Below are 26,460 nucleotides of genomic sequence, written 5' to 3' on the forward strand. Positions count from 1 at the left end.
AAAGCTCCGACTCCTAGTTATAAAAAAATTGTATAAATTGTATTTTCTATAATCTTGTAGACCACTAGTTGGTGTTGTGAGTGGAAGGTCTCATAGAGAGGAGAATAATTAGAGAATTTTTTATTTTTTATTTTATTTTTACAAAATATGGGGATGGAAATTGAAATTCTCGTCTTTCAAAAAGGTTGGTTATTTCTAAACTAGTTGGGTCATGTTCTGGTTTGTTTGGTTTACTTTTTTAATGAATATGTTTTTCTATTCATTATCTTTTTTTTTTATAAATTTTAAAAATAACTATATATATATATTTATCATTTCTATAACTAATTTAAATCAATCATGTTATAGCCAGTCAACTTTTTTTCTTTGCAGTACGCTAAAACTTTGTTTCAATTTAAGACTCTGGACTTTAAAAAATCTCAATTGAAATTAACACAGATCAAGACTTGAAAGATGTGCATAAATGGCATGCGGAGAATGTCCCTTTTTTTCCATTTTAAAAACTTATTTTCAGTTTATTTTGAAAAAATTGGCTCACTTACTCTTTAATAATAATTTGGAATAATTTAATTATTTTTTATCACCTGAGGATCGAGGGAGGGTTTAAACTAGATTCACACATTTTTTAATAAATTATTGATATTTTAATTGTCTAATGAGTCTCCCATTTTATTTTTTTTAATTCACAGTTCTATTAAACACAAAATTAAAAATATAGTTCTATTAAATACAAAATTTAAAAGTTTTTTTTTTGAAGTTTCGGAATTTTAAAAAATGTCAAATCAATCATAACATAAAGTCCAAGACACAAAATTAAAATTGAAAGTTTATAGATTTATTACAACACAATCACAAACTAAACTTATAATTTAACTAGAATATTTAGATCCAATATTGCATTACAAGTATAGCTACTACATTAATAATTCACCAGTAGATGTTTTTAATACCTCCCACAAATGGGGTGCTGTCAAATAGAAAATTTGAGCACAAGTTGTAATTAAGAGTGGAAATTAAAATTCTTTACATCTCACCATAGTTTTATCCTTATGGAAACAATTAGCCCTGTTAAAACTCGGGATCTTGCATTTTTCCTTTTTCTTTTCTTGGTCAAAACAGAATGCACAGACAAGGAATTTATGAGATTTCAAAACATTCTTCAGTCCTGTACATCTTGCTCTCTTCTCTTCTCTCCTCTATCTAAGCTTGAAATGTGCTGTTTAGCCTCAGCATCTTCTTCGCTAAGCTGCGGATATCGTCTCTATTCGATTCGCACGATATTCGCTCCAACTCTTTCGCCCCTCCACTCGATACAAAATCTGCTGCATTTTCCTCTGCCAATACATTTAGTTTGTTAGCTGTGGATAACCTATAAAAACTACAGTATTACATAGGAACATATTGGGATTCATGTTGGATTTCACTCAGTTGAGAGGAAACTATTTAGTAGCTACTAAATTCAGTTGCGTTTCAAAATCAGTGCCATACCAAACCAAAGAACTGACGCAAGGCATAGAATGCCAGAAGGATCTGTTGTTAGACTTAATTTTGGGGAGTGAACTCGTCAAAAGTTGATGATTCTACCAGGTCGATATGATATGGTACGGAGAGTAACTTTAACGAACTCAAAAAAACTTGAAGAGGCAAAGTGGAGTGGCATATATCAAACAAGGCTGGGCTAGAAAGAATTTGTTTGGCAGCCTTATATCTAGAATCGAGCTCTTTATTCTTCACAAAAATAACATTTAAGTGCTAGGTGTCAATTTTTTAATAGGGGTTAGGAGGAGAAGATACCTACGAACTACACCTAAATATTATTCTAACAATAAATGATCCAAAATTTCAGACTGACCAGATACCGCAATTTGAGTGATTAAGAATCTCTATAAGTGCCTAATTATGTCTTACCATTTTGCGCTAAATGACAGAGGGCAAGCTCAATATGGCGCCGAGTTGATGCAGAACTAGTATGAGAATTGTTGATTAACCATGTAAGGGCGCCATCCTCCATTAGAAGAGAACGGCCTTTCTTGCGTCCTGCAACAAGGGGAAATTGGTGAAAATGCGGATGCAGTTTCTGAACAATACAAATTACATAAGCAAAAATATATGGTAAACCTTGAACGATTCCCCTTGATTCACACTTGGCAAAATTTGCCATTCCCCTTGCAACTTGCGCAATAACATCGTTACTTCCAGATCTAACCATTTCCAGAAGTGCCCTGATACCACCGTCGTCCTTTAGCATCTTGTGCAACTTTTCTGTTCGCGAAAATTTCAGTATAAAAAATTATGAATCTCTTTCATGGTATCCTGGAAAATTCTCTATTAGAGGACTGCTCCACGAAAGAAAAAGTGGCCTATAGTATCAGGATAATTATTAAGAATTCAGAATATTTCCAAACATGATTCTCAGTTCTAAAAGTTGGACAAGGTGGAGCATTGTCACCTCGAGCTTACCATTTCCACATAAATTAGCAAGGGCACCAGCAACCATGCGAAGGGTTTGAGGATCGTCTGTTCTGGATGCTGTTCTTGCCAGTAGCTGGCCACCTCCTTTGTTCACTATTACGATTTGATTCCTTTCTGAGTAAAGTCCACAACGCCACCCCACAAAAAAGTTGAAAATTGTTAAGTATGAGTGTATGACTGCATTTTATGTGTAGAGATCAATAAGGATTAGTGTTTATGTTACATTAAGTTCTCGTTAACATCACAAAGTTATACCGGATCACAAGGATATAAAGGAAGCTGAGGGACAAAAAATTCTTCCAATTGCATCAATCGGAAGAAGAATTGCAAATTTTTTTTAATTTATTCATTTAAAAAATAAGGGGAAAAAAGGTGAAAGGGAGCTCCAAGGTAAAACAGTGTATCGACCATGTCGGGTACCAAAACCTTAAACCTTGAAATTTTGGAACTTCTAAGTAGAAATTGTAAAGAGTGTACAGCGCATAACTTGCAACACTCAGATAATTTTTGCATGCGGAATAGACAATGCCTGCCGTCTGTTTAATGGATATTAAGAATTTTTTTTTAACAAGAAACGAACTTCTCATTATGAATGAAAATAACGTAAAATGTTAAGATTTTGAGACCTATGACTTCTGCACATCTCACATAGTTCTAAGTAAATGCAGCAGATTACTTTTTATGTTTGCAAATAAATTTGGCCAAAGAATTACCGTTCATTGCTAAATTTGCAATAGCTCCAGAAGCCACTCTGAGAATTGTCATATTTTTAGATGACTGCAGTAGCATAAGCAAAGCATCCAAGCCACCTTCATCTACGATTTTTTCCTGATTTGAATCTGAAATATATGAAGACCATTAGATTGTAATACAAACATCCTCAACTTTTAATGCATCAGCGACGATTCATTGAGGGGTAAAAACAATTCCCCAGAAAGAAATTTTGACAAACCGAATAGACACCAATCTATTACACAGAGATTACGAGGAGATGAATGTACACCTTCAGCAGCAAGATTGGCCACCACCTTTACAGCATGGACTTGGACATCAGAGTCTTCGGAAGTCAACAACTGTAAGATCTTCTGAAGACCAACTGGATATTGAAGCAGACAAATTTTCATCAGGATAGTTTACAAATTCAGTTCATATTAGAATAAAAAATTCTCGAGAATGTACAAGTTCATAGCAATTTTCCATTTTATCATAATACAAGTCTACTAACAATCATCTTGCCTTCCTCGCATATCTTTGCAATTGTTGCACGTTGACCAGAATTGGTCTCTTTCAATTGACTCGTCTTGTGTAAACCCAAGGGAGTTCCCAAGTTTGAAGGTTCTCTCTGTATATTATCCTTTATGTACGATTTCTTATCCTGTGTTCAATGAATCAGAAAACCATAAAGAACTAGAACGATTGTGATATGGGGGAAGTGTATGACAAAATTTACCTCAAAATCATTCTCACTCGTGGGTACAGTCCTTTTTATTTGAACTAATTCATTTTCAATAGCCTTCCTCTGCTTCTCTTCTGATAGAAGTTTTTGCCTCATGATGTGAAGTTCTTCCTTCAGTTTTTCCTAAGAAAACATAGGATTTTTAAACAACTCGTCATCCACTAACAATAATTCGTTACAAATTAGTTGGTTACCTTCCCTTCTGCTAGATCTTTATGCTCCAATTTCAAGCATTGAAATTCAGTGAGAGTATTTTCATGCAACTGGCATGAATGTTTTAACTTTTCCTTGAGTTCCTCGATCTCTTCCTACCCATACATCCAACAAAACAAATGAGTATGATAATGATGATGGCAAGAAGAACTTGGTCTCAATTAAATCATTTGTCCTACGCGTATCATTAGAACTTAAATTAAGAATGAGACTTAATATGTTTAGGCTCAACCAAAACCAAATAATGCAGAAAGGTAAAGAGGCTTCAACCGAATTGATCTTCGGCACTACCTTGCCCAATGAACGTTTCCAACTATCATTAGACGTGGTAAAATGATGACTAGTTCATCGTAAACTGGATCGATGACATGCACAGAGCAGGATTCTTGTTCTTGAGTTAAGAATCGCTTTTAAAAATCATGTTTTATATGAGATGTCAATTCATCAAGGGGAGGAGAGAGTGTGAGATGGAGTAAAATTCTTTTTGAAGCTGTAATGATGTTAACAAAAGGTCAAATAATATAGTTTACTATCTTAGAAAGAAGTTAACCTGCATTGAATTTTGATGAGTACTTAAGCAGCTCTTTGCCGAATGCAACTGTTCTTCCATAACCTCAATGTGGGCATTCTTATCCTCTAATTGTTTCGTTAGCTCTACCATTTTCTTCTCGTATCTCTGAGTGGTTTCAGCAAGTGCCTTCTTATATGCTGAATTCTCTGTTTCATGATGCTATTCACAGCAAAGGAGAATAAGAAATCTACTGGATGTTTAAAACAATGAAAATCAACCCTCCACATTATCGTTTTCAACGTTCATGCACTAAGGCCAACTACAGTTCCAATGAAGGGGGAAAGGAGAGAGGGGTAAGGAAGATAGCAATCAAGTATAAATGTTGAAGGAAAAAGGAACTGCAAGCGGTCAAATGATTTCATGTATGTGACAACCATTTTTTAAATAAAAAAGATATCATAAATATTTGGAGCCGCCTTGTTTACATTTTCAATTTAAAAACAGAATTTCAAAAACATTTATGAATACCAAGTAGAAACCAAAAAGATAAAAAGAAGCAACGAACAAACATGATTATAACATAAATAGAAAAATGCCTAATCTTACAACCAAAAACTTTGTGATCAAAAGCTACGACTACGTGCATGTGTCACAGTAGTATTTAGCTCCTATTCCAAATTCACAATAAAATATGACAATATTGATTATCCTAGATGGTAAAATAGTAATGATGAAGATTTAGCTAAAGACAGTAAAGACCCCGCTAAATTTACTGACCTGCATTGACTTTTTGTGATCGCATAAAATCTTTTTCATCACCTCTAACTCTTCCTTGGCGCTGACAGAGCGAACATGCTCGACTTCCAGCTGTTTTTTCAATTCTGCTATATTCTTCTCATACATTTGAGTGGTATCAGCCAAAACTTTCTGATACGTATAGTTTTCAAGTTGATGTTGCTGCCAGTACACAAAAAGAGACCATCAATTCTCATGACCACAGAGTTTAAGTTCTTTGGTGCACAGCACATCCTTCCTATGGACTACAGCCTCCAGGTAAAAGGGCAATGCACAAAATGTGGTCTATAATCTTTCCACTTTCCAGACCTTCCCGCAAAGCACACTATGAGGAGTAGAGATACAAGAACAGGTGCTTATCGTGAATTATATACGCCATACTAAGCAGTAGTAGAGCCCAGAATAGAAATTGATCTTTTTAGGAAGCCTAATATTAATTTTAAAATACAGCTGATCCCAAACGCTTTAGATGTCCACAAACTACAAAGCGTTAGTTTACTCCCAAGATAAGAAGCAAAATAGTTCACCCACATCAATTAATGATACAGATGACTCAAATGACACTACATGTACAAGAAATTTCAATAGTAAAGGCTTGAACTCGGGATTGACTACCGTAAGACCATGATAAGTAATCTAATCATCTTTCAACTAAGCCTATTGATCATCCTTGTGGCTAAAATTAATAGGCAGATATTGACTTGTTTTTATCTTTTAGTGATTAGATAATGACTATTCAAGAGTAAGCACGTTTAGTACACCATTCATCATACGCTAGGTTAACAGAATATGCCACATAACACAATGAAGCACGAGTTCGTTAAACTGGAAAAATAAATGGTTTCAAATTCAAAACGTTCAAAAAGATGTTGTACATTCTTTCTCAGAATTGACAATACCTTACTGTGTTCTAAACTCATTTCCAGATCACAAACTTTATCACGCATCAGGTCATTGTGATCTCTTTGACGGTTCAATTCAGTTAATAAATCCGTCATCTCCTTTTCAATTCGGGTATTCTCCTTCTCTAGAAACTGAAATAAACATCATCAGAACAAATTTCTCGGAACCAGAGAAAACCCTTGAAATATATAAGTATTCTAAAGTGGTAAACGAAAAACTGGTAGGAAAAAGTTAATTTGAAAATGTATTCAAGAGGAGAGATGGCTACCTCAGACCTTGAAATTAAACCATTTTCTGCTTCAGCTAAGGATGATTGACAATCTCTCAGCTGCTTTTCCAGTTTATGTTTCTCAATTTCTCTGAACTTTTGCTGCCTATCAACTTCTGCAGTGAGATTGTCTACTTGATTCTCAAGCTTCCGGCATAAACTTTCATAGTCAAATTCTTCTTTAAGTTTTATCATGTTCACTATCTTCATTGCCTAATAAAAGAACAAAATAGCAGCCTGTTAATGTCCTGAAACAAAATATAGAAACGAAGCAAAACATTCTGATTAATGATTAGAATGGTAGCAGAGGTAATACACTCTGATCATTTAGAAAATTAAAGGCTAGGAAAGACATACCAACTGAAATTCTAAAAATTTTAAAGATTCTAAAAGATAAACATAAAGCAAATTGTACACAGATGCTTTTTTTTGCTCTTTTCTTGTCTCCATTCCAAAAGAAAATATGAAGTCGTCAGCACTTCATTAAAATCTATAAATCATTTATTTCAGAATATACTACACATACATAAGTTTTTTTTTTTTTAACAAGATACGAAGTTTTCATTTGACAAGTGAAAAGGAATAAAAATGTTCAAAGATACAAACTTCGAAGTGACAAAAATTAAAAAAAAAATTACAACTAGTGAAATATGAAAGCATTCTAAGAAGAACAAATGATACTAGAAGAATAATCCTTAAATAAATGTAAAAACGAGCACCACTGAGACCGCTTTAAACTTAGCTGGACCATAAATACATAATTTACCACCACAGAATCTTTAATTTATCACGGAGAAAGTAAAAGAAATGAGAGCTTATGTTAACGAAAAGTGAACAATCTCCGAGGGATTATTCCTTAAAAGGTTTCAAAACACCAATGATGATAGCATGGAGAAGAAAGAGAAGAAACAATAACATATCCAACTCACACGTTGTCCAAACATTATTGTGCTAGCAGTTTCTGCGTGATACTGTGAAGATGGTCCAATTGTTATAATGAGAGAAGTCCTGGCAGAACCTAATAGAGTTAAAACTATCATTAGTTCATAAGCAAATTGAGAGAATGTCTGAGAACATAACATAAACAAAGAAAGCAAAAGACACCAACACATATCGCTTGATCAACTGATTTACTTGTCAATTTAATATGCAAATTTAAATATAGGAGATTTTAACAACACAAAACAGTAAAGGATACATTAAGAGAGAAGAAGAAACTCTTATATTCACAGATGCTTGATATTGTTTTTTTTAATTATTAAAAACTGGTCATGGGAAAACTAGAACAAGATTTCCAAAGTCAAACCTCCAAATGAATCACGAAGTAGTCTTGTAAGCTTAGAATCTCTGGTGGGTATATGAGTGCTATTTTCCGCCAATGCATTGATACATTTGCCGAGGGAAGTGAGAGAAAGATTAATAAATTTTGCCTCTTCAAGTAAATGACCTTCACTTCCTGCAACATAAAGGAACGAGTAAAAGACAAGTCAAAGTAGTTGTTCTTGTGACATAGTTTTACCATGTAAATGGTAATTTGATCAACTAAAAAAGCATTAAAAGAAACTGAGAAAAGCTTGGTAGTGGTCAAAATAAGTAACAAACCAGATTTATTTATTCTTTCTGATCCTGCTAGATCCACAACAAGCAACTTGCTTTTCCGAACAATGGGTATGCCATCACCACCCAGAACATCAACTGCATTGTCATTCTCTAGGGAAATAGTCCTATCTTCAATTCTTTTGCTGACAGCCCTTCGTACATAAACCTATGAACATGAATTGATAAATTATTTATATTATTTACAAATTTAAAGCCAACGTCCCATTGAATACCAACCATGAGGATTGCATGACTTCGTGAACTTTCTGTATTCAGTTTTGTATTAGCTGCATGGCGATTAGCCTCACTAATCTCTAATAATTGTAAAAAGTGATCTATATCTTGAATTTTGACGACAGTAGCACCAGGAGCTGATACTTCTCCAGTTTTAGGATCTTCATTAATAGGAATGTTGACCTTCTCAGGAGCGAGCAAATCTTGAATAGATTCCATATACAACTGAGAAGAAATAGAGCACAATAAGTTCTGATTGTCCATATACCATTAGAAAAACCTGGAATCTAATGGAAAGCAATTAAGCATGGCCGTGGTAATATGCTTGTGTCCAACACGTATGAGACGGAGAGATTCAGTTTGTTCTTTTGAATTTGGATTTTCTTCTTCTTCTTCTTTTTTTCAGTTCATTGGCCCATAAAAAAATAGTGGAGCAAAAATTGAATGTTTAGAATTCTCTTTTAAGCATATAAGTATGCCGACGTATTTCATAATAAATTCTTAATTTTTTACAAGAATTAAACTTCTAGAGATCTAGTTAAGAGTGCCGTTAGAATATGTTGCATCATTTTAAATGCTCAAGAATCTTCAAAAGAAGTTATAAAGTTGGAATATGAAGAGCAAAGAAGATTTTCAACCAGTTTTCTACCTAGCATAAATCCATATTTTTAAACAAGCTATGCGAGAATCCAATAGCTGCTCAACTTTGTGGACTTCATCCATCCAAAAATATAAGCTTTATATATATTCTTCTAACATTTTACAGATCTCTAATCTCACCTAAACAAATTTAAATGGTCAAGATTGATCCTAAACCAATCAACCAAAAGTAAAACTTTAAAGTAAGCTCAAGAAAATAAAGAATGCGTCAATCCATCAAAGTAATTGGATGCACAAAAATTAGTCCGAGCATCACCATTCATAAATGCACAATATGCACTGTACCTGCAAATAGGAAACTTCCACGCTATCTGAAGTAGGAGATACATTGGCAATTATATCCTCTAAAGCTCTAACCATGATACCACGTTCAGATGCATCCTCTTTACCCATTTTTCCAAGTGTATAAGTCTTGCCAGTTCCTGTTTGACCGTAGGCCATAATTGTCCCATTATAACCATTTAGCACACTCTGCAAAAAGTACATGAAATTTATTAACATAAATGTCAACTAGCATAATTTGTACAGATTTAAAAGATGAAAAAATAGTAATCTATACAACAACTCAACAAGAAGAACCACAGATACAGGAAGCAGCTAGAAGATGTCTATGAAAATTAAATCACATTCACATATCAAATATGAATTAAGCAGTTATTAATGACATCACTTATCAGTCACTAACCTCAACCACAGGTTTTGCTACCACTTCGTATACACGCCTTTGAGAGGCAGATTCAGTAAAAACTTCATCAAATCTGTATGACTCAGAACTCCAGTTGTTTTTTCTCAATTTCAACCGCTTCAGCTACATAGTGAAATAAAAGAAAATAAAATTATTATGGTAACCCATAGTTTTGGCTCGCATAGATAATAAAGTAAGAATAAGACTTGGTAGCACATTAGTAACTCCTACTTGATGATGAGTAGATAAGATATTGATATTATAAATAATAAATATACAGATCTCACAAATATTTTTGATCCAATACAAATGGACCGAGTCAAAAAGTAGGGGCTCCAGCTTAATAATGGATACATAAGCTTCTTCATGAAATAATTTTGTAATTATGTTGTAGTCAATCACCTCTGGCTGTAATTCAACACAATCAGCAAAATCTGCATCAGAAAGGAGATCTTCAGCATTTCTCGGTCGAACTCTAACAGCAACTCTCACCCTCTGGGGATCTATTAAGTTCACGTGCAAAAAACTTCAAAATGTGATCCTTATATCTTGGTAGCTTCACAAATGTCAGACAATCTATTCAGGAACCAAACCTCTTCAAAGAAACAGCAAACTTATCTACTGGAGAAGCTAAAAATTTGTTCAAACACTATTCCTACAAATGCAAGACAATCCTTTCAGGAACCAAACCTCTTTAAAGAAACAACGACCAAAACATATCTTCCGGAGAAGCTAAAAACTTGTTCAAATACTATTCCTACTCATCTCCACCAAAGGCAGGGGGCTATTCACTGTTTTCCCACCAAACGTAACCAAATATCTTCAGAATGATTTAAGATACAGTCATCGCAATATGTCAATATTTGTATGTTAATTTTAGTAATTAGCCCTTCCAAAATGATTGTATCAAAGAAAACACACTAACCATTGTATGATTTACAAGTTTATTAAGCACCTTCTCTAAATTTGACATCCGGCATACTAACCATTCTCGTACTAATCTCGTCGCAAGAAAGCAAGCAGCTACATGGAACAAAGTTTAATAACAAAAGGAATGCACATAACTGCAACTTCGAACTGTGACGCTAACAAGTTTGTAAGCTTCCTCAACTATCTATTTATATATTTGGTTAACTTCGTGAACAAAATGGCCTCCGATAAAAATCCGTTCTCGCTCAACTTCCATACATCACATCCCCTAAAGAATCCACGAAGCTGCCCATACAGCGACGAACTGAGATGCACGAGCTCAAACTCATTTAAAATATAAAGATACCATTAACCCGAGGAAGCAGACGCATAAGCAAACAGAACACGCATTGAACCGAAACAACATAGTCAGGAACAGAGCAGGACGACAAGCATCCAAACCGAGGAATCAAAGAAACTACTAGAGAGAGGAATACAGAAATCACGACCTTCGTCGGCGTCAAACGAATGCGACCTGGAATTAGGAGTAAGAGAGCGTCGAGAAGTAGGGGACGCCTTAGCGCGAGCTGAAGAAACGACACTCTGTCCATGACCAACACTTTTGGAAGCAGCAATGGAGAAGCCAGAGGAGCTGCTATGAGCAGGAGAAAGAGGCACATGGTGATGAACACCTTGCCTCTCGGACCTCATAGAAGACCTGAAAGCACTACCACCGCCATTCATAGCCATTTTCTTCGAAACCAAGCTCTCTCTGATCAGAGCATACAGCTCGAAGCTTCAGAGAGAACGAAAATCCGAGAATCGAACGCACATTTACAGAACGACGAATCCATTATCAGAATGCCAGAGCAGAGGAGGAGTTGAGGCCGGCACGTAGAGGAAGAGAGAGAGAAAGAGAGAGGAACTGGTTCCCGCGTTGGCAATTGGGTAACGTTTGGGGCGGCAGCGTTTATTTATTAAATTAAAATTTATAGTTATTCAATTACTGTCACTATTATTTGACTAAAATTAAATGCCATTTAAATTCAATCTCCAAAGCAACCAATAACAATATTTCTTCCCTTTTCTTTTTTTTTTTATTTAGACTTTATAATATCATAGCTAAAAGTATTTTCTCTTTGTCGCCTTTTAATTTGTTTGCTTATTTTTTTATACTGACGCCAAAATGTATTTTAAGGAAATTTTAATTTTAAATCAATTTTTTTTTTAATGTTTAGCTTACGCGATCTCAATTTATCTCACAAAATTTTAATATCATACGTATGTTACTACTCAATTATATTTCATTTTTAATAAACAAATGATATCTTTAGTATTAACATGGTTTGAACCCATTCATCAATCGAACTCAAAACAATGATATATTAATACTAAAAAAAATACTCATGAATTTTACCCTTTCTTCTAACAAACATCAAGATCATTTCAAAAGTTTCAATACTATTGAAGGAAAGTTAATACGACACAATTTAGAACGATGTGGTGATTAGAGTAGAAGCTTGTCTGGAACAACAATGTGGCATATAAATAAATGTTTGCTCTAATTTAGAGGACGTTATTGTTAGAAATAGAATTAGTTAACATTCTAAACTCTGATGTATAGGGCAACATTGTTAGATTTAGCATTTTATTAGATTAAGTAGATGCGTTTTTCTATGTTATATGTCACATCGTTCTAGACAAGTTTCTACGTTAATTATCATGTCATTTCATATTCTACCATGTCAATTTTTCATTCAAAATATTGACAGGTGTTTGCTTAAAGGGTATTTTTAAAATGTTTATGAAATGTCAAGGGTAATATTAAAACTTTTGAGATGAATAGAGTATTTTTTTAACAAATGACAAAGTTTAAGGGTACTTTGGTAATTTAGCCTTTTTTTTTTCTAAGTACAACATTATGGAGGTGTACAGATTCGAACTCACAACATAATGGTTGGAAATAGATATCAATAAGGTTGAGTTAAATTCACGTTAGCTTTTTTCATTTTTTTTCCTACCATTTGCTTACATTAGATGGGAATTTTTAACTCCTTCCCCACTTTTCTCCTCTCTTCAATTTGTGTGTGCACTATTTTTCCCTTTTTTGTAGGTGCCTTATTGATAACCATGGACGAACATCTTCTACCTAAATAATAGACAAATATAATCAACAAGAAAAATACTAAAGATTCAAGTTTGGCCCATTATCCAAAATCTAAATTTATTTATCAATCTGCTTCTATTTGGCACGGTACTCACCATAATGAGTTTGAAATAACAACGATACTTGATTGCTGACAAGCCTTCTAGTTCTATCTCGTCAAAGAATTATTGGACGAAAAATAATACATGGGCGACCACACAAGTCCAAAAGCATGAGCGTTAAAGCGGCCAACATTATTCCCAAAATAGCCTCTAAAATTAATGATTGACAAAAACTACAAAATTCCCAAAGTTGCATTCCCTTGTGAGGTCTATAGCTCTAGGGCAAGATTTATTCATTTTCATTTTGAAAGTTGAGGTCAATAATTGGTGCATCCATGTCTACTTGTGGAACTTGTAGGGACCTCTAGACATAACCCATTGATAATGTTGTGGGGACACTTAATTTTGCAAAGATTTTACAACGAAATTGAGTATGAAGTATATATCACATGCTATGTTTTCTCACCATATATTAAAAAGGACGATCCTTCTTGTTGGAGATTATTGTTTGACATTTAATGGAATATTTATACTCGTAAACGACCCAGGGTGAGTTATTGAAGGATAATAAGAAATTGCAATAACTTCAATACAATGAAATTATCAAAAATAAAAATAAAAATCATTCAATCGATCGAGAAAATTATGTTTATGAATCTCTAGTACTTTCAAAATTCTTCAACTATGTTCTGCATAGATACAATATCGTTATGCATCTATTTCACATGTTGGATATCACTAGCATATTCAACGACTATCTAATCAGGCTGAGAAATCACTCTCAACCAAAATAAATTAGTACTTACTTAGACCATAGATTATGACAATGAGAATAGCAAAGTAAAAAAAATTATGGTATTACGAGTCTGAGAGTATCCGTCATGTCAATATCACCGCGAGGTTCACTAATATTATTTATGAAAGCAAAATCAAACACAAATGGTAATTGGACTTTTTTTTAAATAATATATCTTTCCACTAACTCATAGAAGAAAAGGGCTTTCATTTCTCAAAAAAAGTTTGCCTTCTTTCCGACATTATGGAAGTAAAAGGAAATAATGAGAAACTTTTTCATCTCCTTTTCACAGCTTCATTGCAATGAAGTGCGTGAAAGGCATTAGAGAATAAAATTGGAAGCCAAAAGATTATTCTTTCACCTTTTTGGAATAATATTCCAAATCTTGAATCAATTATTTTATTCTATTTCCATTGTTCAAAGAAAATCAAGTTTTTTTTTTCAGACGTCTCCTGTTCTCTTCCCCTTACAGTAAAAAGAAATTATGTCAAACTCTACCAAAGTAAGCCTTCTCTTTGGCCAATTCGAATTTTGTTTAGAAAAGAACTTTCTGTATTTTCAAAATAACTTCTCAAAAGTTTTTTTTAAATGACTAAAAACATTTTTATCATTCTACTTTAAATCAATCCTTAGGACCGTTTGATAACCATTTTATTTTTTATTTTCTGTTTTTAAGTAAAAAATCATGCTTGTTTTTGTATAGTTTTGTTGGTAAGTTTTACGCCTTTCTTTAAAATATATTTGAATTCATACCTGAATTTCAAAAAAAAAAAAAAGAAAAAAACCAAGTTTTTGAAAGCTACTTTTTGTGGTTTTCAAAATTTCATATAGATTTTGAAAATGTTTATAGAAACTACATGACAAAACAAAGGAAGGATATAATGTTTATAAGCTTAATTTTAAAAAACACAAAATAAAAACGAAAGGGTTATCAAACGGGTCCATAGTAATCCATATATCTCTGCAAGTAATTATTCAATTTCAGTAAAAACCCATAAGGTTAAAATGAATAACCAAACCTCGTACCTGTTGGAGTTTGAGTTAATGGATGTACCAAAATACGGTTGCATAATATCCATTTTGTCAGTCTGAAGGAAGATTCTGGCCGTACTGTAGAAGAGGTGAGGCTCTGCTGTCCATTTGTTTTTTGTTGCTTCATTTTGCTGACAATGAATGGCAATTTTGTTAGTCGGTGCAAGCTGGAAGTTGGACAAAAACCATGTTCCCAGATCTCAAGTTCTTTCAGATAATGCATAGATCTTGGAAAAAATGAAGTGAAAAACTGAATAGAAAGTTAAGCTACAAGGCAAAATTTCAGGTAGTTATGCACTTGGACTTGTGGGAATTGGACAAAAACCATGTTCCCAGATCTCAAGTTACTTCAGATAGTGCATAGATCTTAATAAAAAAAATGAAGTGAAAAACTGAATAGAAAGTTAAGCTACAGGTTAAATTTTGGGTAGTTATGATATTGGACTTGTGGGAATTGGACAAAAACAATGTTCCCAGATCTCAAGTTATTTCAGATAGTCCATGGATAAAGTGCAGAACTGAATAGAAGGTTAAGCTACAAGGCTAAAATTTAGGTAGTTATGCTTTTGGAGTTTTATGTTTCCCAGATCTCAAGTTAATTCAGAAAGTACAAAGATCTTCATAAGATTGAATTGCAGGACTGAATTAGCTAAGCTACAAGGCTAAGATCCAGGCAGTTGTGCTCTTGGACTTGCCTACTTAGCTGTATTCAGATTTCCATACTGTTCATCTAGCTTGAGTCCTTGACCTCTTCCATTCCATTCTAAGTCCTGTTTTCTAGCATTCTTCTTCCTGTTTTTCAGTTTAACATGATGCAGATATATGAACCAAATTAAACATAAACTTACTTCAATCAAATGTCAAGTAATTCAGCACCTAAGTATTAATGACGCACAGTATAATGAACATAAAACCAGTCGGAGGGTTCGTGCGATGATAATTATATCCCTTCAGCCACCGGGAAAATTGGTACTAAATGTTGTGTCGTATGCACACAGATGCAAGAGACAGACGAATTAAACGAAAGGATATTGTCGATAAAGGATCTTACCTTCTAACCTACAAGCTTTCAAAGGCAGAGCACGTTGAACTCGCAACCAGTAGTAGGTGCTTCCTTGCTAAAACAAGATATATGAGCTTAATACAGAAACCCCATCTGTGCGGCAATGCCTGATCCCATGCATCTGCTGGAAGAGGTTGTAAGCAGAATATGGCTAAAGGAAGTTGAGGAAAGAAAATAATTAAATGTGAAGACATATATGAGTAGTGACTACAGGATTAAAGCACCGCATTAGTATACTCTCCCACACTCTCATTCAACGAGGAGGGAGAAACGCAAGATTCTGTTACAAAGCATAACTGCAACTACCTGTATTTTCCTAACTGTACTATTCAGTCTAATACACAATATGATGAAAATAATCCTTGATAGAAGGGGGTTGCGCTTCATTCACGTTAGGTAGAAAACTTTGAAGGTTGAAATTTGATAACCTGCACCTTCAGTGTTGACTGACATATTCTGCCCAGGCATTGTTGTAAATAATCAGTGGCGATGATGTGAAGCGTGAGCTGGAGTAAACAGTATCCAGCATCTTCAAATGTTCATATACTGTCCCAGCAGCAAGAGTAGAACTATGGCTTCCATGCAGGTGGTATGTCTGAAATCACTCCTGGCATAGTCAAGCTTTAACAACTATGGACAACTCTGTAGTTATCAGAAACTCAACTTTTCCATCCAATTGCCTTCAGGTCACTTTGCTTTAGTTCAGTATAACTTCCAAGCCTGAAATTATTGGGAAAAAGATTCAATGAATCTACATGACATCGCATTTATCTGAATACCCATGTTCATAAATAAACTAAGTTGCAGCTAAAACCTCGTTAAAGCATTTTCACAGTTCACCTTGGGAGAAGGGAAGAAAACTTATTTTTTGTCAGCTAAAACCTTTTGTGATAAATCTTATTTGAAAATTAAATTTGTCTTAAATCTAACCAAAGAAAAAAAAACTATCTTCAACGATAAACTTCGAAGATGTTCTTTGTTCAGTCAGTGGGAAAGATACGTTTTCATTTGGTTTGATATCATTATGATATAATACACCGACACTTACTATTCACCAATGTTTGTGAATAAGTACTTGCAAAATAATAAAGAAACCACTCCAAGACATAAGAAATTATTTATATATATTACTTGTTTTCTGTTATGTGAAAAATGAACTGCCGAGTAAATCATGTAATCTGATTTCTATACCCATTCTCAAAAAATTATAAATTTATCATAAAAGGAAAAGGATCAAAGATGTATCATAACAAGCAAGTACCCCAAATCAGATGGAAGTCTGAAGCCACCAATCCTTACACGCTTTAATGAATAAATCTGGAACAATAAAATTCAGAAATTACACTTGGCAGACAGGAACCAAAGAATAGAACCAAAACTTAAAATGGTAGCCAAAAAGGCTCCCTCGATGTCAGGTCCTCTCTCTCTCTCTCTCTGTTCCCTTGTGTGTGTTCGTGTGATCCTCTCTCTCAAATGTAAGTAAATACATGTTTATTTTTGTAGAGAAAACAGAACTTCCATTAAGACTATGAACGTAAGAAAGAAAGGAAAGAAAGGCCTGCTATACAGAGGAACAAATGAGAACAAGAAGATACAATAAAACCGTCCAAAAAGAAAATGAAACCCAAAATCTATATAGAACATGATTACAAGTATAAACCCCAATGTTAGTAATCATATATGGATGGTAGTTACATGAATCCCTAGTTACAGAAAACAAAGGTATGCAAAGTGCACCAGAAATCCCACCTCCAGTATATCTCCTTCACCTTGTGACCTAAAACCTTTCTATTATTTTTTAGCCAAATGTCCCAAGCAGCACATAGAGTCCCAACTAGCCACTGCATCCATCATTTTCCCTCAGACTAACAAATTTTAATTTATTAATGTACCGAAGGGTTGAAAGGTTATCTGAATAAAATGCAATGGAAGAATATGCCCGTTCAAAATATTGCCATAATGTAGTTGTAGCTAACAGCACAACCAACTGTACTAAGAAAAAGTGGTATAGTATTACTTAATTTCTATCTTATAGGGCTGTGGAAAAAAGGTCATCTCTGTAGACTGGTGGAAAAGTGTAACAGTAAAGGGTAAGCATCTTAAAAAAAGTCAGAAGCTAACCTCTAGACCAGCAGCTTTTACAAGTTCTCGAACTTCATGGTTCCTTCCTTCATGTACCTGCAAAAGCACATTAAGTTAGTCCGGAGCTGTAACAAGCACCGGGAGCAGAAAAAAGGTACTAGTATATTTTCTTCCACACAGACTACTGCATAGCATCGAAAATTATAGAGAAGAGAACATAAATACCAACAACATTCAGGTTAGAAAAGCAAGTGATGTTGCAGGTCTTTACAATCATAACTTCAAGATCGATTAGATCAAACAAGAAGGCATGAATGAGCTGAGAATGCATAGAGATTCAAAAAGTATAATATGGATGGACTAACGCACCACAATACGCAGACGAGATCTTGATACATCTGGCTGTCGCGGTAGCAGCTCCACAGAATCTGGGGTGCAATGGACGCCATCAATTATTGTTCCCTCACTGATTGCTATCAGGTTCTGCTTACTAACAGCACCATCTATTGCTGCAATGTATCTACAGTTATGTGCAGATGTTGGTATTTTTAGTAATCACAACATTCAAAAACTTAAAAATTTATGTATTAGGAAGCATAAAAAAAGAAAAGAAAATGCTTTAATTGAATTTTTTATAGGGAAAAAAGAACAAAAGAAAAGGATCAGTATCATATTCCTTATCCCTGAAATGGTCAGTACACAGTAGGTAACTATGATGTCGGAGTTTTTGGTTGATCTGTTGATCTTTAAATTACTCCATGGAAATTATTTCAAAAGTTATTTTTGTAGGTAACCTTATAATACCTCAGCCATAGTTAAGAAAGAAAATGCAATCACTTACTCCTTCGATAAGCCAGATGAAGGATGCGAGATACTTTGAGCAAAATCTCCTGAAAGAAATATCAATGTTAATTTTGTCCTTCTAACTCCGAATTTTTTCTATGGAAATCCTAAAAACGGAGGCAACGATGATTAGTTTGTCAAAGAACATACCATCATTGGTCACTATAATCAACCCAGTTGTAGCAACATCAAGTCGGCCAACAGTAAACAGACGTGGTTTGGGTTGTCCTGGATATGTTTTATCCTGCAAATAAAAAGTTTTAGTTGAATAACTTGCAAATGATATTTCATGAGTAAATATGATCACAAGATCACCGCTCCTTTCTAGTCTTTTGCTTGAAGACAACATGGATTAGTAGGTTCAACATACCCAACTCTTCAAATAATCATCAAATAAACTTATCACAGACTTCGATTCCTTTTTCCCAGATGAACAGATATACCTGCCGTAGCATTAAATAAAATTAGCAATGGAATCACAGGTAGGGGAGGAAAATTGACCGCAGAGGTTAAGTGACAAACCCTTTTGGCTTGTTCAAGGCTAGATAAACTTTTGGTGGCAGCTTCTTGGGGAGCCTATTTCCATTCACATAAATAACGTCTCTTGCAGGATCCACCCGAGTCTACAGAAATGTGAATCATTTATTCCTTCGTGGTTAAGACAAAAATCCATCCAACCCACACGGTACAGCCAACTGACCTGAGGAGTATTGCAAACAGAACCATTAACAGTCACACGGCCTTCAAAAATAAGCTCTTCACTGCTCCGTCTTGATGCCACTGACAAACAAAAGAGGAGACAATACCAACTATGAGATCTTACTGGGACCATGATAGTTAACGTATACAGGACATTGGAGAAGAAAACAAAACAGAACACTCCAAGACCAATGCGAAACCATAAAACACGAGAGAAGGATCATGTACCTAGCCTTACAACTTAACATTTAGTTCATGGAAATTATAATTACAAACTCAACCAAATGGTGAACACCTGAACTTTCATCCCCAGTCTTCTTAACCTGGTTGAGACTAGCTAGAAATAACATGTTATCCACAGAAGTATTCAAACTTAAGTTCCTACCATGAATGAAGTAGATGGAGAAACAGGATAAAAATAGGGCACATCCTCCATCTACGTATCTAAATACAAAAACTCAAACCAAATGTTCACACCTCCGAAAGGGTCAAACAGGATAAATACAAGAAATATTTAGTCATATTTGTCATTGCTCACGAAAGCGAACTTTTACAATACATGTCAATTTACATAGTCCACCTTACTACTTTTAAGAAAAATGAAGCTCAAAGAGAAGAATTACCCTTAACATAAGCCAAACAAGCAGCAAGTAACTGAGCACTAACTACTAAGCAGCAAAAATAAAAAAGTATGCATAGACAACAAGAACAAAAGAAGGCTGCGTGATAGACGATGTTGAGCTCCAATCATATTTCTTTCTTGGTTCTTTGGGGGCCTTTGACATTGTTTCTGATTGAAGTATAGTTGTACATTGACCCTATGTTAGAGCTCATATCAAAGGATGACCGTTTGAAGTTCGGGCCAAGTAAAGCCATCTCAAGCATGGATTTACACCAACACAAGTGCGTCTTCTGCATCTAGGCGTGTCGCCACATTACTAACTAAACTACAAGTAGATATTCCTTCCATTATATTTCTAGAACTCCTTATCGGTATAACTAAACATTTTTCAAAAAATAACCCAAGGAAAGACGACTAGCGCCGCACCAACTGCCAAACAACAATAAGTAAAAAGACAGAAACGTTATCAAAAGTCAGAAGAACGACCTCCAGCAGCAGCAAGGACTTTACTGAGACGTTGCGACGAGTCCCTAATATTCTCGTTGTAAAATCTCCGGGCAGCCTTGGAATGCTTGGGGGGTGGTTCAGGCACGCGCTTATCGGCAGAACCCTTCTTCCTCCTGGGCTTGGTTTCAGCCTCCGACATGGATTGGAGGAACCGCGTAGGAGGGTGCGATTGGAGCTGGAGGTTGCCATCCTCGCCGCGAACAATCCAGGGAATTAAGAGCTGACCGCCGGTGTTTGGATCAATGAACTGAAATGGGTGTTGGATTTCGGATTTGGGTTTCGGCTTTGGGGGCGCGAATGTGATATTGAACTCCAACGGAGATGAAGAGGAGGCATTGGGAGCGGAATTGGAGGAGAGAGAGCAGGAAATGCGAGGAATGGCGCGAATGGGGTTGAGGATAAAGGAAGGTTTGGAGAGAATGGAGAGTGAAGAGAGTGCTGCGGCTAAGGAAGCCATTGGAATCGAAATTCTGGTAGTTTTTACTGCCTTCGCGCGCGGCTTCGTCACTGCTTTATACCATTCGGATTGGAGAAGGAACACGATTGAACTTGAGGCTACCAATTCTATTGGTGATTTTTTTTGGATTTTGATTTTTGTTCTTTTATTTCACGATAGCAAAGCTGACGCAATTAAAACATTTATCCTTTAATTTATTATTTTTTTTTTTTTTACATAATGTGTCCTTTAATTAATATCTTATGCATTCTTTCTTTTTTTTTTCCTTTTCTCAAGCTCACTGAAAATAGGTAGTTTAATAGATCGGATTTTATGCATTCATCTATGCTTTTGAGTGACATATTTTGTATTTAATTAATTACCGATTAAACCTGCCTATATCTCTCAATCCTCGATTGTGGAATTAAAAAATACTATAAATTAAATAATTTTTATGATATTACATTGTGATTCCAAACCTACTTTAATCAGAGATTCATGCTCGTTTTGATCTTTTGTAGAGTGATTTAACCAGGTGTGGCGAAAGAAAAATACTAGTTTGGACATAGTAAAACGACATGTATGTTGGATTAAATCGTGATTAGTAGATTACGCGTCGATAATCTTCTCCGTACATTTGTTGTGTTTGAGGCTCCAATTCATATATGACATGTCATAAGGTCTAGTTGTGCAAACTAATATTTCAAGAAAAAATAAATGCAAACTATTGTGCTTACTAAGCTTTTATCCACAAACATTCAAATCATGTGTTATAGTCCACAGCATCGCATCTCATTTTATTTTATCAATGTTAATCTGAACATAATTCAATTGGTTCAGACATATATTCGACTAAAATATCGCATGTTAAAACTTCTACCCCACATGCTGTTTTAAATTTCTAACTCACAATATCTTGATCGGAGATAGTTACCTTAATCGGTTGAACTGTTCAGATGGGCAATTGTTTAGTTTGAAGGTAGCAATTTTATAGTTATATTTAATTGTAGCCATGTTTATAATCAACGGGTAGTTTGCAACAACTCAAAAAATAGGTGATCAAGAGATCAAATCACTATGTGTATCTTGGTGGTCGTGACTTCTGGTGGTATTTTTAAGTACGAATGCAAAATCGAACATAATCAAATGAACAACAATCAGCTATGTTTTTGTGAAGTTAAAACTTCAATCTCATCACTCCACGATGGTTAAATATATATATTAAAAAAACACCCACAATTGATCATTGTACTCGAAGTAACAATTTATTCTTCAAAATTTAGCATACGATAGTTTAGTCTGTGCAGCTAAAAATTTATAATGATTTCGTTTTCATGTGATAATTGTTGTTAAAATTTACTAGGACTTGACACATATGTAAAACCAATAATGGACCAAATCAAATCATTACATAATAAAAATGGACATTTTTCGGATAGGAATTAAATTATTGCATATTTTAAACTTAGATTAAATATACACCAACAAAATATTTTTTAACAACAATAAAAGAAAAATGAAAAAAAAAAAAAACTGAATTACGAAGGGATTATTACCTTTGGCTTTGATCGTATGGTGGAAGGCCGGAGGCCCAAAAATCTCTTTACCCGCGAGCCCCAAAACATTTCACTCAGACGCGTCGCGTTCACGCGCGCTTTCTTCTACGAGCCGGACCAGTACGGCTGCCGATGCTTCAATCAGAAACCCTAGCATATTTCTTTATTCAGATCGATCAACCATCATTTTCTCCCCGTTATTTTGCGTTTCACTTCATGGATTTCAATCTGAAGAATCAATCACTGTTCGCTGAAGCAGCATTGCTTTTTTCTTGAATCACCGTTCCCAATATTATGCGGCGTTGTATTTCAAGCTAGAACTGTATTGTATATTCCTTCATTTACGCAGAATTCAATTTCAGTTAAGAAAACTACTCCTTAACCACAGCGAAGAGTCAAGACTACTGCTGGAATCGGGCTCATTTCAGAATTTTCGAGTAAGTTCATTCGAGAATTGATAAATTTTCGCTGTGTTTTATCATAGTTTAAATGGCAAACTCTGAGGAAGTAGGAAAGGGTCCTGTTAGGCCGAATTACGAGGAGGAGGAAGGAGACCGAGAGCCTCCCGATTTCGAAAATGGCAACGGAGAAGCCGAGGATGGAGATGAGGAAGTTGAAGGTGAGGAAGAAGACGAGGAAGACGAGGATGAAATTGACGAAGGACCGCTGCCGAGGAAGCATATTTCGGATGCCTCCAGATTGATTGCTCAGAGGTCCAAGTTAGAGAACCTGATTGAGCGAATGAGGAAGGAGAATGTCAAACTTCGGGTTCACGACATTTTGATCAAGGGAAACACGAAGACCAAGGATTCTCTAATCGAAGCCGAAGTGGAGGCTATTAAGAACGCCTCAACCATGCAAGAGCTGCTGGAGGCGGCAGGCGTAGCCAATGCCAAGCTCCAGAGGCTTGAGATCTTTGACTCTGTCAAGATTACACTTGATTCAGGCCCGCCGGAGCTCCCTGGTACTGCAAATGTTGTTATCGAGGTCGCTGAGACGAACAACCCTCTCTCTGGTGAATGCGGTGCTTACACAAAACCTGCGGTAGGATTTTTATTCTTTGTATGTGTAGATATTTGTGTGTAATGCGTGAATTTATGGCTTGTTGGTTGATAAATTATTGCTAAATAATGGAAAATGACGTGCTTTACTATAGTTGTCTACCCCAATAAATCTCAATGGTTTTCCATCTTTTATGCGGCCTGTGCCTCTCGTGGTTTCCTTTCCAGAAATGTAAATTACATTCTCTAATATAAGACATAAAGGACTTGCTGTAAATTAGAACCTAAAAGTAAGTTTCCCAGGCAGAGAACAATCTGCTTGTATACGCCCTGTGTTTTGTAACTGCTACCTGTGCATAAAACCCATTGCAAACTGTTCTGGAACATTAAGGTTGTTGAATTGGTATGTTACGCCCTTTTCTCGTCTTCAGAATAGTCGGTTGTCTAATTCATTATTCAGTTTACTATGGAGTGTTTTGTATTGAATTAGATCAGAAGAAGAATTACACTGTCAGCATGTAATCAAAGCACACTTGTTTGTCACTGGTAATGTAAAAACAAACTTTTTCCCCTCGTCATTATTTTCTGATACCTGTCTAAATCAATTGTCTCAGTCGTACTTCATGGCACCGAATCTTGTAACTATGGATATTTGAACTTTTTCGTGCTTATCACATATCATTTAGCAGTTCTGAATTCATGAACTCTGTTACTTTTTTGAAGTGTGATTCCTCTGTCCGGACTATGATTTCCCAAGATAAGCTTATTGCCTGTTTAATTGTGGAATTTATGCACGAACTATTTGGCATGCTATCTCAAGTGGGAAGTTTGAAGTAGTATAATGCTTTTGTAGGCTCGTTCGTGGACTTTTGAAGGTTCTGTTAAGTATAAAAATTGGCTTGGATATGGGGATTTATGGGATGGCTCTTTGGCATACGGTCCTAACCAAACATCTGAGGTAAGTGCCGGTGTTTATTTCCCAAGGCTGAAGCAATTGGTGACTCCTTTGGTGGCACGGCTATCCCTACTTTCCCAAGATTGGTTGGAGTTTTCATCTTACAAAGAGCGGTCATTAGGTCTTTCACTTGGCCTATATTCAACAAGGTATCATGATTTGGCATACAACCTCGGATGGCGCACCATAACCGACCCTTCTCAAATGGCATCTAGGTCAATAAGGAGACAGCTTGGACATAGTTTACTTTCTTCTCTAAAATATACTTTTAAGGTTGACAAGAGGAATTCAGTAGTGAGGCCGACTAGAGGATACGCTTTTGTTTCTACTAGTCAAATCGGTGGCCTTGCACCTGATCATCGGAGCTTGCGATTCGTGCGCCAGGTTTTCTTCATTTCCTTTTGGTTTTCTTGTAACAATATAAGACTTTCCCAAGCCTATTTGTACCTCGTCTGTTGTTGGACATTCATTCATAGTTGTACACCATGCTACCCGTTTCTTTTAATGCTGAGTAAAATTATTTGTTTCCATCTTTTAACAGGAATTTGATCTACGTTATGCCGTTCCTTTTGGTTTTGACCGTGCTGCCATGAACTTTGGAATCTCTGCCGGCGTTGTCCTTCCTTGGGGTAATGGATTCATGAACAAGCCATCATCCCTTCCGGAACGCTTTTTCTTAGGTGGTGATTTCTCTCCAGTATGCACCATTGGAGGCCCAACAACTGTATGGGGATTTAAGACCCGTGGGATGGGGCCTACTGAGCCAAGACGTGAAGTGAAAGATAAAAATAATAGTGAAAACAATGATTCTCCTGGAAGGGATTTTGTTGGAGGGGATCTTGCAGTCACTGCTTTTGCTGATCTTTCATTCGACCTCCCAATTCGCTGGTTAAGAGAACATGGAATCCACGGACACATTTTTGCTGGGGCAGGGAACCTTGCAAAGTTGACTGAGAATGAGTTCCGCAGTTTCTCTTTTCAGAAGTTCTTGGAAACTTTTCGTACCTCTGTAGGAGTTGGAGTTGTGGTTCCAACAAGACTCTTCCGCCTAGAGGTCAGTCACGATCCCTGATCCCTGATTTGTGTGTTTCGTTGTTCTGTTATACTATTCGTTGGCCTGGTTCTGATATCTGTTTTTCTATCTAAAGATAAGGTGTGTGGTCCTTACGGATCGAGTATAAAGTTGGGACTTCTGTTTCCTCGTTATAATTCTCCTATTGAACAGAAAAAACGACCCACCCCGAAATATTGTCTTAGATTGTCTTTTGATTTTATTTTGTATTTGCTACTCATTCTAGCCTGGTTCTATGAACAGGGTAACTTCTACTACATACTCAAGCAACAAGAGCACGATCGTGGCAAAACTGGCTTTCGGTTTAGCATTTCTGCTCCATAAATCTTGACTTCTGATGAGGTTTGATGTTGAAGAACTATGAAGTAAGGCGGAAGTTATGTCTTTCTGGCAATTTGTTTCTTTTGCTCATTGACTGGTGTCCTTGCTGAGTTCTCAGTTTGGACTAGATGAAAATTTTCCTTTCAAAACGTTCATGAAAGTGAAAAAAAAGGATAAAAAAAGAAAAAGAAAAAGAAAGTTTCTCTTCAACCATTGAGAATGGAAGAATAATATATGATTTGTTATGTGTATTGGAACAGGCCACGGAAATCTCCCTCACAATTGGTTTCATTCACCGGATAATTTTTATGTCCTCCATCAATGAGACGAGACTATTTCATTTCATACCCCATATGGTTTGTCATTTTCCATCTCTCGAAATATTTTTTTGCACATTATGATCAATTTTATTTTGAATAGATTCTAATACCATTATTTTGAAAGGATTCTTTAAATAGTTCCCTACATTATTCATCCTGTCTCAATGAAGCAAGGATACGAGCACGAGACACGGTGACATGTAATTTTCTAAAAAACTAAGACACAGACACGACAAGGACAT

The 26,460-nt window shown here is 35.5% G+C and overlaps 3 protein-coding genes across 6 annotated transcripts; 1 reads left to right on the forward strand and 2 right to left on the reverse strand.

The window, feature by feature from the left end:
* Positions 1–813: 813 nt before the first annotated feature.
* On the reverse strand, positions 814–11,665 carry MRH2 (Armadillo/beta-catenin repeat family protein / kinesin motor family protein). Of its 2 annotated transcripts, XM_022278384.2 has the most exons (21): positions 11,215–11,662; positions 10,199–10,299; positions 9,797–9,919; positions 9,397–9,582; positions 8,455–8,676; positions 8,221–8,383; positions 7,925–8,074; positions 7,548–7,636; positions 6,619–6,831; positions 6,347–6,481; positions 5,430–5,609; positions 4,692–4,871; positions 4,123–4,236; positions 3,923–4,051; positions 3,709–3,847; positions 3,476–3,568; positions 3,186–3,311; positions 2,461–2,586; positions 2,119–2,262; positions 1,909–2,037; positions 814–1,334 (listed from the first exon to the last, which is right to left on the reverse strand). In XM_022278384.2, exons 1-21 carry the CDS (start codon positions 11,453–11,455, stop codon positions 1,201–1,203), a joined length of 3,117 nt encoding a protein of 1,038 aa, XP_022134076.1. In that variant the 5' UTR covers positions 11,456–11,662; the 3' UTR covers positions 814–1,200. The 2 variants fall into 2 exon arrangements, with proteins under 2 accessions (XP_022134076.1, XP_022134077.1); XM_022278385.2 differs by lacking the exons at positions 814–1,334; positions 1,909–2,037 and having other exon boundaries at positions 2,144–2,360; positions 11,215–11,665.
* Positions 11,666–15,965: 4,300 nt separating this feature from the next.
* SVR1 (pseudouridine synthase family protein) lies at positions 15,966–21,137 on the reverse strand. Its single transcript, XM_022277803.2, has 10 exons — positions 20,537–21,137; positions 19,430–19,509; positions 19,252–19,352; positions 19,100–19,172; positions 18,880–18,973; positions 18,728–18,776; positions 18,256–18,406; positions 17,926–17,982; positions 17,066–17,121; positions 15,966–16,524 (listed from the first exon to the last, which is right to left on the reverse strand). Exons 1-10 carry the CDS (start codon positions 21,012–21,014, stop codon positions 16,464–16,466), a joined length of 1,200 nt encoding a protein of 399 aa, XP_022133495.1. The 5' UTR covers positions 21,015–21,137; the 3' UTR covers positions 15,966–16,463.
* A 1,433-nt stretch (positions 21,138–22,570) lies between these two features.
* Positions 22,571–26,243, forward strand: LOC111006355 (uncharacterized). Of its 3 annotated transcripts, XM_088123348.1 has the most exons (5): positions 22,573–23,593; positions 24,404–24,889; positions 25,047–25,559; positions 25,821–25,942; positions 26,159–26,243. In XM_088123348.1, the coding sequence occupies exons 1-4, from the start codon at positions 23,039–23,041 to the stop codon at positions 25,899–25,901; spliced, it is 1,635 nt and encodes a 544-aa protein (XP_087979474.1). In that variant the 5' UTR covers positions 22,573–23,038; the 3' UTR covers positions 25,902–25,942; positions 26,159–26,243. The 3 variants fall into 3 exon arrangements, with proteins under 3 accessions (XP_087979475.1, XP_087979474.1, XP_022133938.1); XM_022278246.2 differs by having other exon boundaries at positions 25,821–26,243; XM_088123349.1 differs by lacking the exon at positions 24,404–24,889 and having other exon boundaries at positions 22,571–23,593; positions 25,821–26,243.
* The last annotated feature ends 217 nt before the right edge of the window (positions 26,244–26,460 follow it).

Source organism: Momordica charantia (genome assembly GCF_013281855.1).
Source record: "Momordica charantia cultivar OHB3-1 chromosome 4 unlocalized genomic scaffold, Mcharantia_2.0 BLBB01000004.1, whole genome shotgun sequence".
Taxonomy (NCBI): domain Eukaryota; kingdom Viridiplantae; phylum Streptophyta; class Magnoliopsida; order Cucurbitales; family Cucurbitaceae; genus Momordica; species Momordica charantia.